The sequence below is a fragment of the Pteropus medius genome, unplaced genomic scaffold (genome assembly GCF_902729225.1).
Source record: "Pteropus medius unplaced genomic scaffold, Ma_sr-lr_union100, whole genome shotgun sequence".
Classification (NCBI taxonomy): Eukaryota; Metazoa; Chordata; class Mammalia; order Chiroptera; family Pteropodidae; genus Pteropus; species Pteropus medius.
This window is the reverse complement of record NW_024344378.1, coordinates 7,261,762-7,281,367: the sequence shown is the minus strand read 5'-3', so window position 1 is coordinate 7,281,367 and position 19,606 is coordinate 7,261,762. Positions and strand designations below refer to the sequence as shown.

The 19,606-nt window shown below is 40.4% G+C and overlaps 1 protein-coding gene across 2 annotated transcripts in view; it reads right to left on the bottom strand.

Moving 5' to 3' along the window:
• Positions 1 to 18,978, bottom strand: part of CACUL1 (CDK2 associated cullin domain 1) — a 63,387-nt gene extending 44,409 nt beyond the window's left edge. Inside the window, exons 1-2 of one of the 2 annotated variants that reach the window (XM_039871075.1) lie at positions 18,309 to 18,978; positions 217 to 343 (exon numbers count right to left, since the gene is read on the bottom strand). In XM_039871075.1, coding sequence (XP_039727009.1) covers positions 217 to 343; positions 18,309 to 18,669 — 488 coding nt within the window. In that variant the 5' untranslated portion in view covers positions 18,670 to 18,978. The remainder of the gene's footprint in view (positions 1 to 216; positions 344 to 18,308) is intronic. The other variant, XM_039871074.1, reaches the window with a different exon arrangement.
• Between the last annotated feature and the right edge of the window lie 628 nt (positions 18,979 to 19,606).

Sequence of the window (19,606 nt, the reverse complement as noted above, 5' to 3'; positions counted from 1 at the left end):
AAGTCTAATCGACTGGTGTTAACTCTATCTTGATTTGAAAACCAATTTTGAAGCAAAAAGTATAAATCAAACCTCTAATCCACAAGTGTGTAACATATAACTTACAGGGCCTCTTCTTACGTATTATATATTATATGCATACATAGCATCATAATTCCGGTTGCCACGAACCTCAATATACCATCTCAAACCCGGATAAATTAAATCTTGACTTACCTGTATATCTGTTCATAGGATATGGGGATATAGTCACCAGGACTCTGGGTTAAAAGCTGATCTATGGCACCATCCAATTTTGGCCAGTATGTGCTCTTATAATCTTCAATAGTTATAACATTCATTACTAAAAGTAAAAAGCAAAATAAATATTACTATGTGCCACATGTGAACACAAACTAGCAATTCTGCACCCTCAAATTGCTTTCTGATTTCACACTGATATTCTATCACCTAAACATGACTCGATTACTATCCCTTTTCCAACTGAAAACAAAAAGTCACCTGGTTAGGGATTTTAAGCCTTTAAAAGGAATTACTATGAATCTGTTCATCTTCAAAAATAACAACAAACAAGCAAATATCATTGGTTTCCCTTCCTGGTTTCTGTGAGCTTCTGTTATCAGTGGAACTTCTCAAACATGCACTGATCTTCAAATACATATTGTCGACGATGTGCCGCGATGGGCTATCTGTGAACCACAATAAAGTTCTAGGAAACTATGAACCCCAGCAATCAATATTTATGGACACCCTTGAGAAAATCTACCCAAGTATGACTATAGGCAATAAAGTCCAAATACTACAGCAACATAAGAGGTTGCTAGGAACCCACAGAGATTTATGGCACCACCAGCACCCTGTAGACCACACCTCTGCCCGAGGCTCTCACCATCCTCCATCTTGGATGAGCCCGACAGGAAAAAAACAGCCATGAACTGGAGGCCTACACCGAAGGCTTTCCTACCGGCTGGCTCATTTCATCACCACGGGTTTAATAAAGTATTTAAAACAGCCGGTTCTAACAATGTTGAAATCCAAAGGTGACAGCTGTTGACACAGTACAACAACAATGAACTGAAACTAATGTTAAAAAGAGCTAACCAAAGCACCTAAGCACCACTACGTCAGGAGACTGGAACTAATACCTCCCAGATCCTGTATGTTACTATTTTACCAGAAACTGGGGGCGGGCAGAGGGTTGACTTCCCCAAAAGTTCATGGTTTATTGCTGGCAGAGATGCCAGGTAAGAGAAAGCCTTTCCCCAGCATCTTCCTATCACATTATGATTTCCAAATCGCAGTCATTCAAGTCAAGATGTTTCTCATATCTATGCACGACTTAAAACGTTTTGTTCAATATTTTCCTTAAATCTTTTTTTTGTGTGTGTGCTTAAATTTATTTTAAAGGACAACTGACAAATGAACGACTGATTTACATGACATGGAATAATCTTTACATACTGTGCTAAGTAAAAGAATCAGATCTAAAAGGTTCCACATTGTAAAATTCTCACTTATATTACACTAATAAAGGCAAAACTACAGCGAGAACAGATCGTGGTTGCCCAGAGCTGGAAGGTCAGGAAGACGGTCTACAAAGGAACAGCATGGGGAAATTTTCAAGACAATGCACTGTCTTGTATGGATACATCACCCCATACATTTGTCAAAAACAAGAAATGTACACCACAAAAGTAAAGTTACCGTGTGGAAATTTAAAAATAAATAAACCAGGGTGCAGTGAGTGGTAAAGATGGAATACAAACTGTGATGAATCTCATTTACAAACGAAGCACAAAACCTTCACTGAAGGAAATGGGGAAGAAAAGAAATATTTTGACTACATTAAAGGCTAAAAACAAAAAGAATTGTACATAGGCAAGCTAATGTGCATGCACAAACATACACACACACGAAAGGGAGAAAGAAGCCAAATCATGTAGTTTTATGGGCCACTGTAAAGACTCTGGCTTTACTCTGAGTAAGATGGGGGCCTTGGAGGGTTTGGGGAAGAACAGAGACCCGATCTGACTTAGATTTTCTATGGATCACTCCGGGGGCTGTGTTAGGAATAAACAGTGTTTAGAGGCTATGAGGTGACGAGGGGCTGGACCAGGTGGTGGCAGAAAGGGCAATGAGAAGAACCAATGAGATCTGCTGCTGGTTTGGACGTGAGATGTGACAGACCAGACAAGGATGACAGCAATGTTTCTGGCCTGAGCAACAAAGGATGAGGCTGCTGTTTACTAAGAGGAGGAGGATATGGGAAAAGCTTAGCGTGTTTGAGAGAGTGGCAGAAACTGTGGGTGTCCCACCCACCTACTTTGTGCACAAAGGCCACTGTCGACACCTACCATTATTTGCCTCTGTGTTCTCTCCGGTTGCCAGGATTGCTCTGCCTGAAGGAGAGACAAGTTGGAAGTTGTGGAGATAACACCTCCAGAGCCACCTTCAAGTAATGACTAATGAGAATTCAAGATAAAAAGCCAGCATCTCCTTTACTCCCAGTGAGGTCCGCATGCTACACTGACTCCCAGAGCTCTCCACTGGGATTCGGCTCCAGCTGCCCACACAGCTGGCTTCTTTCCTGGCCTCCTTACCTTCCCCCCCGTCTCATGCCTCTACTCCCTGACAGGTGCTTCACAGAATCACCCCCCTGCACTTAAAACTACTTGCACTTAAAATAAAAGGATCTGTCAAAAAGAGAAAAGCAGTGCCATTAAACAGAAGGCAATATAGAAATAAACACAATGTTATTAAGTTCAAGGTAGACCCCACTGCCTGCTAAAGGTTCCGAGACTGCTGGATGCTTTCCCTGCGAAAAAAGGGAGATTGGCAGATGCTGAGAAGTTATTACACACTACCTCCAAAATACTACCTTTCGGCTCTCAGAGGATTCAAAGAAAATTGAAAAACAAAAACAAAAACAAAAACAAAGAAAAACCAAAAACTAAAAAAGAAATCATTTCCCCACTATGTGCTTCTAGGTTACTGAATCTCCTACCCGTGTATCACCTACACCATGTCTTAACACCTGCTATACAGTGAAAGTTAAGACTTAAAGTAAGTGACATGCTCACAAAACTCCGAGTCTCAGAAAAGCCAAGAAGTAACAAACCAACGCGACGGGCTCCTCGACTGCTGAGTTCAAGGAACTATATCCACGACCGCAGGTGGGGACACTCTACTTCACTCTTCAGCAAACCACCAAGTCAAAGATATGAAGTAGGAAAAAGACTAAAATGCGAAGTCTGGCAGGTGCGAGTATGACATGAAGTCTCGCTACAGAAACTGTGACTGCTCAGGACTCTCGAGTGTCTTTCACATGGCACTTTTTAAAATGCTCTGCTCTAAATAAATTAATTATTTTTTTAAAAAAAAAAGACAATAAAATAAATAAGAATAAAATAAAATGCTGCTTTTACACATCCTTGAAGAGATTTTAAAACCAAAATGAAAAAGGCATGAGTCACAGTAGAAAATCTTAAAGCCTGTTTCTGCATCCAAAAAAAAAAAAAAAAGCTTTATCTATTTCTACTCTATATAATTCTACATATATTTTGCTTGACATATAAATAGGAAGCCAATTCAGTAGACCTCATATGCGGGCTGTTATGGACTGAATGTTTGTGATGCCCCCACCCCCAAGATTTATGTTGAAATCCTCACCCGCTATGTGATCGTGTCAGGAGGTGGGGCCTATATGGTGGAGCCCTCACAAGCGGAATCAATACACCCCGAGACCTCCCTCTCCCATCCCCTTCCACCACTGAGGACCCAGCAAAAAATGGCCAGGAAACCAGACCATGGACAGACTGCGACTCTGCAGGCACCTTGACTTTGGACTTCTCAGCCTTCAGGACTCTGAGAAAAAAATCAGCTACCCACTCCATTCTATTGTTACACTAGCCTGAATGAACTAAGAAAGTAGCTAACGTAACTTTCTCAGATCTCAGGAGAGCAGCCAGTAGTCACCATACTAGCAAAAGCACAGCAGAACAAACAAGCATCTGCAGTCAGCGGCAGTGTGAAGAGTGAGCACTAGTTGGTATACGCTCTTAGCCAATGATTAGGAAGGTTTCCATAACATTCTGTGGTCAATACTGAAAATGACAATCCAAGAATCTTTAAGATATGTGTTATTTCCTTGCTAATCTCAATCCAATCTCATATTCAAAAAAATGCAAAATATATTAGCTATTTGGTTTCTTTAACATTTGACGCAAACAGCCCCAAAGAGTATATATGTGTGCATGTAGTCTTAAACTTTAAAACCAGATCCTCCTGTTAGGAAAATGCAATCAACTGCTTTCAGTTTTGCCCACAGAAAAGTTCAGATTGACCAAAAGAAATGTAAAGTGTAGACCTAAATAAATATGAAATTACCACTAAATTACTGAATTTTATCTAGGTTACATTTTCCAGTATAAACTAATACACTATTTTTTAAAATGTTTAAAGAAGGCATTATAAACTCAAATGCCTACAAAGGTCCAGGCCAGTAATATAAATGTGTAAAGCAGGCCTGGACTAAGAATAATAAGAGTAGAACACATATGTCATTCAAGTTCAAAAACTTTTAAAACTCTTGTGATAGCCTCAAAATACCATGCCACAAGATTAAACCTAGAACCACATTTTTGTAAAACAACCTCGTGCAGCCTAAACCCTACTAAAAAAGTAGTTTAACTGACCATTACTAAAATAAAGTGAAATAAAGTCTAAAATACATAAAAGGTTCAGGATATATTATCGGGTTGCTAATAACTGAGAAACTATTAGAGATATGTAATTATACCAAGCAGGAATTAATAAGTTCAACTCTTACACTTTCTTATCCAAGTAATTTATCTAAACTTGACAAATTTATTATCAATCTCCCTCAACTTAGACATAAGTCCCATGGAGGAAGAATTCACTGCTACAGCCCCAACTCCAAACAGTGCCTACCACATGGTTGGTATTCAATAACATATGTGAAGTAAATTAATTTAGAGGAAGTCTAAATAAATATTTAATATAAAAACAATCCAAGGCATACTACTTATTAGTTGTTTTGGAATTAAAACTTAAATCGTATTTGATTTCACACAGGCTAAAGCAAACCAGGTAAGAACTATTAGTTATTCCTTTTGTTATTTTGTTGTTGTTTATAAGGGGAGGATATATTCAGAAATAATAGCATGCATTATTAATTCACACTTGTTTTACTGCAAAGGCTGGTCATTACTTTATTTCAGTGGTTCTCAAAGTGTGATACCCAGAGCAGCAACAGCATCATCTAGAAACCTTCTAAAGCTTGAGAACCACTGTCTAAAGCTACTTCAGCAGCTCAGGACCGCCAGGAGTCACAGGCATTCCTGTTCTTGACTGCTGGCACAAGTCTGTCTGTTCTGAATAACATGAATTGGAAAATCAAATAAAGGTGTAAATGTAGCAAAGAAAAAATTTTTAAAGGACAGCTAAGAACGGTTTCATGTCAAAGGCTATTAAAATTCTACTCTTTCAAATCCCTTCTCCCCACCAAAAAAGCTACCTTCATTTAGCATTGACTCCTTAAGACTATAATAATGGCAATTATGAACTAAATGATTAAGCCAAATTTAACAGGCTCAATTATGTCTTAAACATAATGACTTTCTAGATTAACTATAATTAATTACAACTAGATAATCTGGGGTACTAGAAAAAAACCTCTGGGTTTTCTATTTAACTGGCTAGCATATGTGATCTAAGAGAAAAATTACGACTCGTTGCCAGAGTGTGCCCTTCTATCAATAACAATATAGCAAATCTGTGTGGTCCAAAACATTACCACCTGGTAGGATGTTCCGCTCCCTCTAGCACAGGGGGATGGAAATCTTTTGAGTCATGGACAGAGAGAAGCTGAAGACCAAGAACAAAGCCAACAGAAGGAGACTTTTTAAGAGCCTGCCTTTGAGAATAAAGAAAAAGAATAGAGTAGAAGAGGAGGATCAGAATCACAACAGGTAGTTTAGTATGACAAATAAATGGGGTTTTAATCTTCATTAAAAAAAAAAAAATCTCAGTTGTTTATTCCTCTCAAAAGTTAAGATTACTTGATACTGGCAAAAGAGACAGTAATACTTACTTGCTCCTAACAGAACACCCCGTTTTTAAAAAAAGAAAAACAAGTCAGTAACCAAATACTTTAAATATCTTTTTCCTTATTAGGGAAAAAGAAAAAAACAAAACCTGCACCACCTACTCAGGTATATTTTGATTTGCTAATAAAGAAGGTAGCCAACGCTAAGTCCTAATGAAGTCCACTCGTTTCTAAAGGAAGCTAAAACCTTTAAAAAAAAAAAAAAAGTCCCACTTAAGGTGTCTCTCTTTGAGGAGTGTCTAAGTTTTAGGATTTGTGGTTTGCATAATTTAAAAACTATGTTTAAACACTATGGACAATATAAAGTGTCTACTGTGATGACGAAGAAGTCATTCTTTGTAATGTTGTCACATCCATGTACACTGTGAAGTTACATTCCTGTAAACAAATAACTAGCTAACACTGATGCCTTATTTTTAAGTCCTCATTAACACATTTTTTCAGGGTTCTGTGCTTCCGACCCCATCCTAGTCTAATGCCCCAAAAAGAAAACATTTGGGTTCAGCTTGTAACATACTAACTATATGAAACTATAACTTCCCTTTATGCCTTGCTTCAAATAACATGTTTCTTTACCCAAACACCAAAAAAACTGGTATAGGAAATAAATCTCACTGTGATTTTACTGCTTAGAAATCCACACATTTCTCAATCTGAGGAAATGGAATAGAATAGTAGAAACTTCCTTCACACTATTTTAAAACTCTGAAAACTAGCTGCAGTGTCCTACTGGCAATACTGAAATCTACATTCCTTTAGAATAGTTACTGCATAACATTATTCTACAATTGTCACACTTGAGCCTGTGACACAGTTTCTGAACTTAACATGTTATGATAGTACATATATGAAAAGGTCAACAGCTATCATGACCTCCATTGTGGCTCCAACTAATCCAAAATTTCACAATATTCAAAGAGAAAGCATCTGCTCAATTGAGACTACATAAGTGTAATCTCTGTGGCAGACCTGCACTTAAACCATGCTAAGTGCAGGTCTGCCACAGTTTTAAAATTCTGTGACTTCCTGCAAGGTTTAAATGAGTTAACCTTTCCATGGCATTAAGACCCAGGGAAGTTTAACTGTGAAGTGGTAGCATAAGGCAGTGTTGTGCGGAGGACCCTGAGAAGTTCAGGATAGAGGACAGGATACAATGAATGTGGGTTAGAGGCAGAGAGTTGGCTGGGTGGGAGGTGAAAATTGGTTGCAAGTCTGTAGACTAAACAGTAAAAAAAGAGAAGTGTTATTCTGCACAGAAATTGAAAGAAAAAAGCTTAGGACTTCATGACAGATACACAGTAGATGGGGGTGGGGGATGCATGTGTGTGTGTATAAAGCACAGGGCTGGGGGATTTTAAATAAAAGTCAACAGTCAACATCAGAAATACTCAAAACATCTAATCCTGCTCCTTCTCTTTAATTCCAGAATGCTGTCAGCCAGGAGAAATGAACTTTACTTCCTGTTCCACCTACCCACCACCCTCTCTGCCCTCCAGTCATTCTCCCAGAATGGAAGATCCTTCCCTGGGGAAACTGAACAGTCCCAGAGAAGAGACATTCACATACTAATATCTGGTAGTTCCACAACAAATAGCAGCTCTGCATCCAATTAGCCTGAAGAGAAGCCCAACACACTTAGAAAGGCCCCCTGCAAACACACAACTACCAATTAGCCTTTTTCACTTTTAAATATGAGGACAGCGCTAAGGATCACCAAGATTTGCAAAGTCTCAGACATGAGAAATCAAAACAAACAAAAATGGAAAAGATAAAAACAAAGATAATTAAGAGAAAAGAAGAAAACTTCAAAAAAAAAATCACCTATAATTATCATCCTCAGAAAGGTAAGATAAAAATTAAAAACACTGCCATGAAAATGAAGCAATCCAAATGCTCTTAAAATTAAAAATCAACCATTGTTAAAAATCCAACAGAAGAAAGAAAACATCAAGGAACTCTCCCAGAATAGAGCAAAAACCGGTTAAATGACTACCAATAATTCCAGAGAAAAGGGAAAACAGAGAAAATGTAAAGGAAGAAAAATATTGGCACATTAATATAATAGCCTGGAAATGTTCTCAAAGGAAAAAAGGTCACATATAAAAGAACGAGAAAACGGCGCCTGAATTCTCCATTCTAACACTGCAAGATTAAAGTCAATGAAGCAACACTTTAAAAATTCCAAGAAAAATTTTCAGTTAAGAATTCTATATCCAAACTGTCAATCAAGTGTGAATGCAGCATTTTCAAACATGCAAGACCTGAAACTATCACCCACACATTTTGTCAGAAGGCTACTACAAGGTTATGTTCTACACACACACACACACACACACACACACACACACACACACACGGAACACACCAATGTAAAGGAAGACATCAAGTAACTATCTGGGAAGTCCTTGAGTGGCAAACTATGCAGGGGGGCGTAATCAGGAATAAACAGGAACAGGAGACTACACAGAGTCACAAGTAGACAAAAGGAAATGCTGATTAAGTGAGCGTTTCAATAACACCAGTGATAGGTATATGGTGAATATGATGAAGCTGTTGAAAAGTTTTTAAGAATGTTTAACAAAAATTATTCAAGTATAAACAACGCAACTAATAACCAAGTTCTTTCTATGTGAAAGAAAATGTAATCTGAGTTCACTCCTAGCCCTTGAGTGAACATTTACACAGTCATGATGTTAATATGGTTTTTACTGATTGAACCAAAAAATTGTAATATTAAGAAGACTGAAAAGGTGAGGTGTATAAAAATACAAGAAAACTAAATCCTCACCTTAACGGGAAGTCAATAGATAAAAGTGATAAATTAAGCACTAACCCTATTAACACATTGAAATGTGTAGATAAATATAAGAAACAGCTAAAAGAATTAAAAGTGATTGAGTACCAGGTCTAGGAATGGGAAGGGGGAGGAAAGGAACCACTGATTTTCATTATGTGACTTTTCATAGTTTGAGTTTTTAAATTATAAATCTGTATTTTAAAAAGACCAAAGTTTTGTTTTAAGGCCAAAGAGTTTGGTGAATCTTAAATCTTCAAAAATGGAAAAATAAATCTAGTGAAATTAAATTTTTGTCTCAGTAGTTCCAATATTCTAAGGCATAGAAATGAGAAAGCTCAGAATTGACCAACTGCCTAGTGGACCTCTCTACCTGAATGGTCCATAAACACCTTAAAAAGAGAGAGAGAGATGCGTGTGTGCACGCACATGCATGCACGCGTGCGCGCACACACACACCATCCATACACCTTCCACATCCGGGTCAAAGGCAGCGCCAATTCCCAGACATCCAAACCAACAATCTTCAGTCTCTAGCCTCCCTTCTTCAGCCCCAAATTCTGTAGACTCTAGTCCCCAAATATTTGCAAAATCTGAAACAAACTCTCTTCCAATGCTTTATTTGTTCAAGCCTCATCTCGACTATAATTACAACCCCTAACTAGTTTTAGGCCTCCATTCTCTTTCCTTTCTAATCTAAACTAATACATTAAGAGAAATTTCACCAAGTTGATTCCCTTAATTCCCTCCAGTGGCTCCTATTCTCATAGAAGAAAATCCTACCTCTAACATGGCATGCATGCCCTTCACTCTCGAGACCTTTCTATCTCTCCAGGTTTAACTGTGCCACTATCTATGTGTCTCATGCCCTATGTTCCAACAATAATTTCAACTCCAGGTCTTCAGCACAGGCTGTCCCCTCCGCAAGGAAGTCTCTTCGAGTCCTCCTCGATTCTCCTGACAAACTTCTATTCATTTTCATAATGGTTCTGTTTCCTCTGTGCTACCATGTACATATATAACTTTACTATTCAATCATAATTATCTGTCCATCATCTCCTACACTAAACTGTGTCTCATTCATCACCAGAGACTAAACTATTACACTGGCATCCAAAAGGAAATAAATCAATATCTGTTGAATAAAACACCATTCGGATGTGTAGTCAGCAACCTACAATTACAAATTATAGGTCTCAGCAACTCTACAGAGGTTAATAGTCAAATGTCCACAAAAGCAGGAAGAAAAAGCAAAAGGCCAGTTTGCCCTGTCACGACATATTATGAAAAGATATCAAAAATAATTTTTTATATAACACTTAACAGTTTACAATGTGATGACATATGGTCTACAACTTACAGTTACAGTTTAAAGAGAAAGTAAACAGCATTCATTCTCTTTAGGGATTTTGGACTGGGCCTTACAGAAACACTACAATGGCTTTCTCTACAGCTTCATCAATGCCACTTTGCGCAATACATGTCAAAAAAAATGGCAAGACAAGATCCCCAACAGGATTCCAGAATTTAGCCAATCAATATCTTACCAATGCTTGCTGCAGCACTCCACTAACCTGGAAGGCAAGAAGATACCAAACCACCACCATCGGATGCTGCCGACACAGTGCACGTTTTAAGACCTGGATACTGATCCACCAACGTAAAACAATCAACCAATGTGAAAACTGGCAGACACAACCTGATCAAGTAAAAGGCAACTTTATTTAGGATTTAATAAAATCAGTTAATAACTTCAATTCGAAAGTCAATGTTTAACACATTTTTGAACCACTAATTTAAAAATCAGAATAATTTCACTGAGTTCAATTTAAAATACTGGGATGCTTTTGTTCACCAGAAGAGAACCTATAGGTGCGCACCGGGTTAATAATTCTCCTGAAATCATGGCACAGTACCATCAATCAATGCAAGATCCCTCCTTTCCTCCCTTCCTCCATCCATTGCCTTTTAGCCTCATACCCGAGTCCCACCTGCCCCCACCACCCAACACATTTAGACAGGAAACCTTTCTATTGTTTAATATATTTGGAACATGAGCAGATATGACATATGCTACATCTGAGCAGAAGCAGTAAAAGCCATTACGTGTCTGTGTCCACTCTTCTCTTTGCCTCTGCCAAGAAAGACAAGACCCAAAAAAGAGCTTCACTTCACAATGAGATGACATGTAAAGAGCCACAGCCAACTGTCAGCCACTAACATAACATGAGCACGAAATAAACCTTTGTTCTGTATGCTCCTGGGATTTCAGGGTTATCATCATGGAAAAGAAACTAACATACAATGGAAGTTAAACTAAATAATTACGCTTCCTGAATTAGGTTCCACCAATGAGATACATCTGAGTGAGATTTGGAAGGTCAAAGCGAGGCAAAGGACATATTATTGCTGCTGCTGGTTCTGGCAAGTAAGGTTAACTTAAAGACATGAGAGTTTGTGGCCGCCAAACTCCAAATTCCAGGGTCTGGTCACCAACGTCAAGGATGAGGGAGGCAGGGGCAGCAATGCAGGAATGGCGGCAGCGGCCCGGCTCTGCAACGCAGCGTGAGCGGAGCAGCCTCTCTGCCTTCTATACCGCTCACCTCTCCAACGATTTCTAACGTGCCTCATTTCCGCTACGAAATCCGTTCTGGTTTGATGCCTAGAGCAGGTTCTTGTGCTGAACTGTCTGTGACTGAAAAAGTATTTGGTACCGTGATAGTTACAGGACACAGACTAGCTAGGAAGCTGGTTTTGGTTTCCGACCCACTGCCACCCACCATGACACTGCAACCATTAGATAACATGATACTAACGTCCAGTGTGTAGCAGTAGAGCGTTATTTAAATTATCACCTATAGATATCTGGAAAAAAGTTCTTGAAGAAAACAATTTGAGACTGCTTTGGCAGTTAGGATGGAAATGAGAAATACAAGGACTGTGGACTGGGCTGACTTTGACAACAGGTGAAGGCTTTAAGAAAATGGTTAGATCGATAAACATGACCAAAGAACATCCAAGACTGCCATAAAATAATCTCTTCATTCTTATAGGCACAGGGTTGAAAAAGCCAATAGCACATGTAAAAGGGAAATGTGAAATAAAACCACAGTGAGGCTCAAATTCAAAAGACTGACAACATGCAGATGTGAAGCCTAGCTAGTACAAGCATCAGTAACATCAGCAAGTGTGTGGGGCAACTTAAATGCTCATAAATTGCTGGTGGGGATGTACGATGGAATAATCATTTTGGAAAAGAGTTGAGCAGTTTCTCTAAAGTTAAACATATAGTTAAAATATGACCAAGCAATTCTACTTGTAGGCATTTATATGAAAACCTATATCCACACGAAACCTTCTACCTGATTGTTCGTAGCAGCTTTATTAATAATGACCCAAAATGGAGACAACCCAAATGATTATCAACAGATGACTACATATACAATTTGTGGTATATCCCCAAAAAGAATAGTACTCAGCCTTAAAAAGTAATAACTGACATATGCAAGAATGAGGATGAATCTCAAAAACAAGGTGAAGGAAAGAGGCCAAGCATGAAATAATACAGATTTTATGATTCCGTTTGTATGAAAACCTAGCGACAGAAATCAGTGGTCACCCGGGGCTAGAGGCAAGGAAGCGCGACAAGTATTTTAATGGTGAAAATGCATCTCTTGATGTTGTAGTGGTTACTACTGGACAGTACTTGGGCCTCTCACACTCCTACATGTCTTGTTCAGTGTGTGAAGACTGCAAGCACCAAACCAATCACTCTTGAACCTGGGCCCCTCTACAGCTGGTTACCTTAAAAAAAGAGGTAATGTCTTCCCCCAGGCAAAGAGCAGGCTTGCTTACCGGATTCTATAAAAGTAGTGGATTCCCCAAGTTCAACATTCTTCAGCTGCCAACACAAACCCACTTGAGGGAGCATCCATCTTGGCCATGTTGTGTCACCCCAGGAGGACTTGGAGGAAGGGGAACCTATGCAAATAAGCTGATTCTCATGCTATCTGCTGTGCCATGAATAACATATTTCTTTCTCTGACCCAGGAGTTTCCCAGCTTTTGCCAGCATCCAGTAATAACAGTAATAGGATAGCTTTCAGTGGCTTGCCCAAATCCCAGAGCAAATAGTTACACCAGTCGAAATTCATCAAACTACATGCCTAAAGTAGGTACTTTATTGAATATAAACGGAGGAGGGAGAAAAGAAAAGGTAGAGAAGAAAGAAGAAAATGGACAAGGGGAGAGAAGATGAAGAAGAGAGAGTCAGGAAGGAGGAGGAGGAGGTCAGGACACCAGGAATTCCTTAGCAGGAGGAATGAATCCGGACTTATTATGGCAGGAATTTTAGAATGTTTTTATCATCACACACACACACACACACACACACACACACTTTCTGTCTCTGCGTCTCTCTCTCCCCTTCCCTTCCCTTCCTCTCTCTCACTCCGTCCCTTCCTCTCTCTCACTCCGTCCCTTCCTCTAACTGTCCTCTGAGAAGACCCTTCACCAAGGAATTGAGAAATATGGGTGAAGGATGCACTAACATCCTTGAAAAATGTTGGGGTGGCTGTCCTTTGTAGTTCTGGGTTAAAGATGGGCAATATTGTCATTGAAAGGGGCGCCCTGATTCCAACAGGATAGTGGGATTCTTAGAGTGATAAAGGATAAGTAGAAACATTTAATCCTCAGATATAAAATGGGCATGATTAGGACAACAAACAGCAGGACCAGACTGATTATCAGAACGGCTTGGATCTCTGGCGGTGGCTAACCATGGTGTCCTTAGGAAAACAGACAGGCATTACACATTAAGGTATTACTTGATGTGTATAATGGGAAGGAAAAAAAAAACTCCAGGTGTAGCTAACAGAGGCCTGATTTAAGTGACCACAATGGAGTTATGGTAGGCACCTCACTTAATATCCAGACTGAGCCTGTTTACAGACACAGAGCTCCAGGAATAGAAGAGAGGATGGGTTCCACTGAGGAGACGCTACAAAACTGCACCAAGAGCATACCTGAGAGCATACCTGAGGTCTTCTTCCCAGCCCTTTCCAATAGAGTACGCAGCTATTTATCTAGGGAACAGTACATCTGGGAAGCAGACTCACTCAGGCTGTTCAGTAGTTACACAACACTGGCTCTAAGCTGACAGCAATCCTTAGGGACCAGAATGTCACTGTGGTAAACCAGTCATATCAGCTGTGGATGCCACACTGATAAGTAGTGTTCTGGCTTCAATCCATCTCATAGTGGGCCCATCCTGCATTTCCCAGTTTCCGAACGCACAGTTAATCCTGGCTCCCTGAACTATGGAGTAAGGACTATTCGTGTAGGCAGGGCCAAGGAAAGTCCCCTGGATGTGCCCCTTCCTACCAAAATAATAAACCCAAAGCACATCCCTGTGGGGAACAACTTCAAAGCCGTGAAAGATACCAGGATGGTGACTGTTACGGCACTCCAATTTCATTAGCCTATTTGGCCAGAGCAGAGGAGCTAGGTCTAAGAGAATACAAATTATAGCAAATCAAACCAAGTGGTGACTACCATTGTAGGTGCTGTTCCAGACATGGTCTCTTTATAGGGACAAACCCACATAGTCTCTAAGACCTAGTATGCATCCATCAGGCTAACAAATGCTTTTTAAAAATCTATTCCGAAAACAATCAGAGCTGTTTTCATCCAACAGTCCAGAAGTACACTTTCACCATCATAGAGCAGGGCTACACCAACACTCCAGCTGGCTTTCATCATCTAGTTTACAGAGACTTTGGGCATCTCAAACCCTACAGGTCCACTGCACTGCTAGTCCTATCAAGCAGATCCTCTATCCTATCTCCCCACCCACACTTGGTACTATCCAGCTTTCTAATGTTTGCTAACCTAACAGGTGAGAGAAGACATTGATTATTTTAATTTGCATGTCTCTGATTATTTAATAATTTCAAACATCTTTCTACGCTTCCTACGTTGTAATCTATTAATATCTTTTGCCTATTTTTCTACAGGGGTCGCTGCCCTTTTTATTGATGTGTAGTCCTTTGTCTAGATATTAATCCCTTGTTAATTTTAGGCACTGCAAATATGTTCTCCCATTCTTTCATCCATCTTTCACTGAATGAAAATCCTTGATTTTTATACAACGTAATTTTTCACTTTATAAGTTTGTGAAGCTGTAAGAAGTCCTTCTCAGTCCCTGAGACCTACAGCACCTCTCTTCTATTAATTTTACCATTTTTCCTTTCATATTTAGATCTTTAATTTATCCAGAGTCCATCTTGTTTATGGTGTTAGGCTTGTTCACATATAGTGAGCAACTCTCCCTAACATGACTCCTTCCTCCAGTGATTTACAATGCCACCTTGAAGTAGTATCTTAACTACTTGAAATAGTTAAATAGTATCTTAACTTCTGATAAGGCAAGCCCCATTAAAGCAAATCTCTAAGACTGATTTAGGTTTTGACAAATTTTATCCTGTCTGCCATATAAATTTTAGATTTAGGTGATTGAGTTTCTCAGACAAACCAAATGGAATTTTGATGGCATTTTAATTAAATTTATAGATTAAAAATGGAGAAAACTGACATTCTTATAATAGGTACTCTTAACCCAAGAGCAAGAAAAGTTTTTCCGTTTATTCAGATCCTCTTCTAGTTCCTTATTAAAGTTTTAAAGTTTGCTCCTTAAGTTTTATGTATTCTTGCATTAATTCCTAGAGACTTTATAGTTTTGTTACTATTATTTTATACAATATTTACTTTTGATTGTCTTTAATAGTTGGTTATTGCTAGCACAGTAAATACTATTAATTTGGGGGGGGGGTGGCGAGGCAACCCTTGGTTGACCTCACAGATTTCAAGGACCTCGTCAGTTTACAATCCCTTACTTTTATTTTTTACGCCTACAGCACCTGGTCTTCCTAGGTGGTCTCCCATCCAAGTACTAAGCCTGATCCTGCTTAGCTTCCGAGATCAGACGGGATTGGGCTTGTTCAGGGTAATACTATTAATTTTTGTAAGTTGATCTTAAATCCAGTAGCCCTGCTAAACTCTTACTAGTTCTAATAGTTTCTATTTTGATTCTAATTGTTCTTCTAGGTAAGTGATATTATCTGCAAATAATGAGTTTATTGTTTCCCTTCCTATCCTATACTTCCCATTTTTTCCTTTTATAGTGTTAGCCAGGACCTTTCTTACCATGTTAAACAGTAACAATGATGGAGGCATCCTTACTGTCACCGGGCTTAAAGTGACTATATCTAAAATTCCTCCATTATGTATTATTATTTGCTGTAGGATTTTGGTTATGATTTTCACACAGTTATCTTCTGAGCTTGCTAAGAGTTCATCATATATAGGTGCTGGATTTTGGTGAATAATTTTATGGTATCAAGATAATCATTTTTCTCCTTTTGCCTATTAATGGGATAAATTACATTGATAAATGTTAAACCATGCTTATGTTCTTAAACTCTGTGGATCGTAATTCTTTCAACATACCGTTGGATTTGATGAGCTAGTTTATTGTGTAGGATCTTTATATCTTTGCTAGAAAGTGAAACAGATCTATAATTTTCTCATATTATCCTTATTTAGATTTAGAATCGAGGTTTCACTAACCTCAGAAAATGAGTTTGGTGTCTTTTTTTTTTCTATTTCCCATAAAAACTTGTGAAAAGGAGTTAAGTAATATTTAAAAGTTCAATGTTACTTACTTATAAGATTATCCAGGTCCAGATTTTTGAAAGGGGAGGTCCTTAAGTACCATTTCAGTTTATTAAATATTTATTAGTTCAAACTATCTATTTCTTCTGACACCAATTTTCACAGTTCATAGTTTTCTAAGAATTTAAACATTTCATCTAGGCTTTCAAATTTATTAATCCACAGCAATTCATAAAATTATTTTTTTAATCTCATGCTTATAGTTATTTCCCATTTTTCACTTATTTTATTTGCGTCTTTTCTTCTTGACCAATCTTATCAGAGGTCTGTCTAGCTTATTAATCTTCAAAGAACAATTTTTTGGTTTGGCAAATCTTTTTGTTCCTAATTTTACTGATTTCTGTTTATAGATTCTTGAACTCTTCAAACGAATTGTTTGAGCACTAAAGCAAGCTTCCTTCAGCATTTAGATAGGTTGCCCCACTACTCTGTCCAAGGTCTGGTTTTACCACATAGACTTCAACACACAAACTATACAATATTATTCTCATGTATGCGTAACACAGAAAAAAATAAAATACAAATCTTACCAACCATACCTACATATGAATATCTTTGACTAAAGCAGTATCTTGAAGGCAAGTAAGTGAGGTTATATGCTGTTCCTACACACACACAAAATGTGTAAGGCTGTAATTATATATCTGAATCAAAGCAAACATTTCTCTGCAGTGCTAATTGGACAATTACTGGTATACTTTGATAAAAGTGTAACTGGATAAAATTAGTAACTAGAAATCTCCAGCTGCTTTACCAGATGCCATTCAAAACTCGCAGTTATTAATAGGAGAGAAAAATCTGGCTATGACGCTCAATTTCCACCACCCCCTCAAAAAAAAAAAAAAAAGCCCACTCAAAGCAAAGCCACATTTTTTTTTTTCCTAGCTATGGAAGCATACATCCTAGCTAGGGGCAGTTTCAGATTACCAAACAGATTTTAGTCTTAAAGTTTTCTGCCTGCAATTGAGTGTTAAGGCAGATCACCAACATAAAGTTCAACACGCAACAGAATTTTGGATTTGGACACATGCTGAATGGCTTATTCTTAGGTGTAGGCTTTGAAAATAATTTTATACATTATGAGCTTCAAAACGAACGTCGCAGTTCCCACGGCAATAGTTTACTCAAGTAGCATCTCATACATCTGCCTATCAGGATGCAGGTGTATACCGAAGAGAAAGAACGAGGTGTAGATATAGGTCAACTTTCTAATTCCTGACTTGTTTAACACAGCCAGGCTAAAAGCAGAAAAACAGAAGTTGCTAGATTTCTTCTCTCTCTCTCTCTAGCTGCAAAAAAGAGTGAAGGCCTCTCTCGCTATTGAAACTCGGGATGCCTTATTTTCCCCCTCACGTTTGAGGGTGAAACTTTAAGGAATAAGACGGAGAAGAAAAGAACTTCTTAAGATTGAGTGACAGCCGGTGGTGATAAGGGTCGCTTTTGGAGAACTTAGGGCTGTATGCGTACCAGGCTACTTCTCTAGGTCAGGTAATACAAGAAGCCAGGGCCGCTCCAGCGCTGGCCGCAGATACCAAACTGGGGGGGAGGGGGGGGACAGGCCGGAAACAAAGGAAGTGGGGCTGCACCCAAAGGGGCGGATTCGGCGTCCGGGTGGGGAGGAGGAAAGTCAAGTCTGCTGGGGAAAGACTGGACTCACAGAACTTGGAGGTGGAGGTGTTGATGTTGATGGTGGAGCTGGGGGTGGGGGCGGGGACCGCCTTGGCCACGGCCGCGTCGCAGCTCTTCAACATCATGATCACCCCATTGGCCTCCGGCGGTGGCGGCGGCCCCATTGGGAGCCCCTCCTTGGGGCCTTTCCTGTCCACCGAGATCGCGGGCACCGCCAACAGCTGCCCCCCCGGAGGCTCTCGGGCAGGGGCTGGGATCGACGAGCGGGGTGGCGGGGGGGGGCGGGGCTGCCGGAAGCCGTCCACAGCGGCCCCCCAGTTGTTGTGGTTCTGGTCGTCCATCATCGCCTCGTAGCTGCCCCCCTCCTCCTCTTCCATGCTTTCCTCCATCCTGCTGGCCCCCAGCACCCGCCCGCCTCACAGGCACCTGCAGTCCGTCTCAACCCCGGGCCAGGGGGCACCGCAGCCTCCTCGAGCTCACATCGCCGGGGGCCGGAACAGGCGCAGCGGGGAGAGCAGCGGTGCACCGGATCTCTCACTCTCCGCCGGGCCGACTCTTAGAGACAGGATTGACGGCGGTGGGCGCTCCCGGGCTCCGGTCTGGGAGAGGCAACCGTAAAGCGGCGGCGCCCTTCACGACATTTTACAGCAGCTTCCAACAGGCAGTTGGAAAGGGCAGCTGGGGGTGCGGCCAGGAGGGCACGTGGTGCGACGAACGAAATGCGAGAAAGCCAAGCGAAAAGGGGCGGGAGCTGTGAGTCACCCGCACGCAATAGGGCAGAGGTTCGCCCCGCCTCGGCCAACCCCGCGAAGAGGAGGGAGGGGCGACGAGTCCAGAGGAGCGTTCCTCGGCCCCGCCCCTGTCCCGGCCTCACGTGATAAGAGAGTTTGGCTGCGCACGCGCGTTCTCAACCTGGTTGCCTGGACGACGGGGAGCCTGGCCGGCTTCTGAAGAGGAACGCAAAGCCTAGTGGGCGGTCGTGACACCCACCCAGCTTTGGATGGTGCTTTGCTTGAGCTCACCTTATTTACCCGGCCTTCGCCCCTCAGAGGACATCGCAGCCCGGCCTTGGCTTGAGGACGGAGGCAGGGGACCACAACAGGCCCCGGGTCACACAACAGGCCCCGGGTCACACATTATAAACGTGTGAGACCGCCTTGGATGGCCCTTAGTGGGACTGCTAGTGGGCCTCAGCCCACACCACCCAAACTCTCAAAACCGGGAATAAAAAGCGAAACGTAGCAGTGTGGGTAAAAAAAATATATATATATATTCGAAATATTCATGGATTTTTTTTTTTAAAGCTCCTTAACTCTTCCACACACT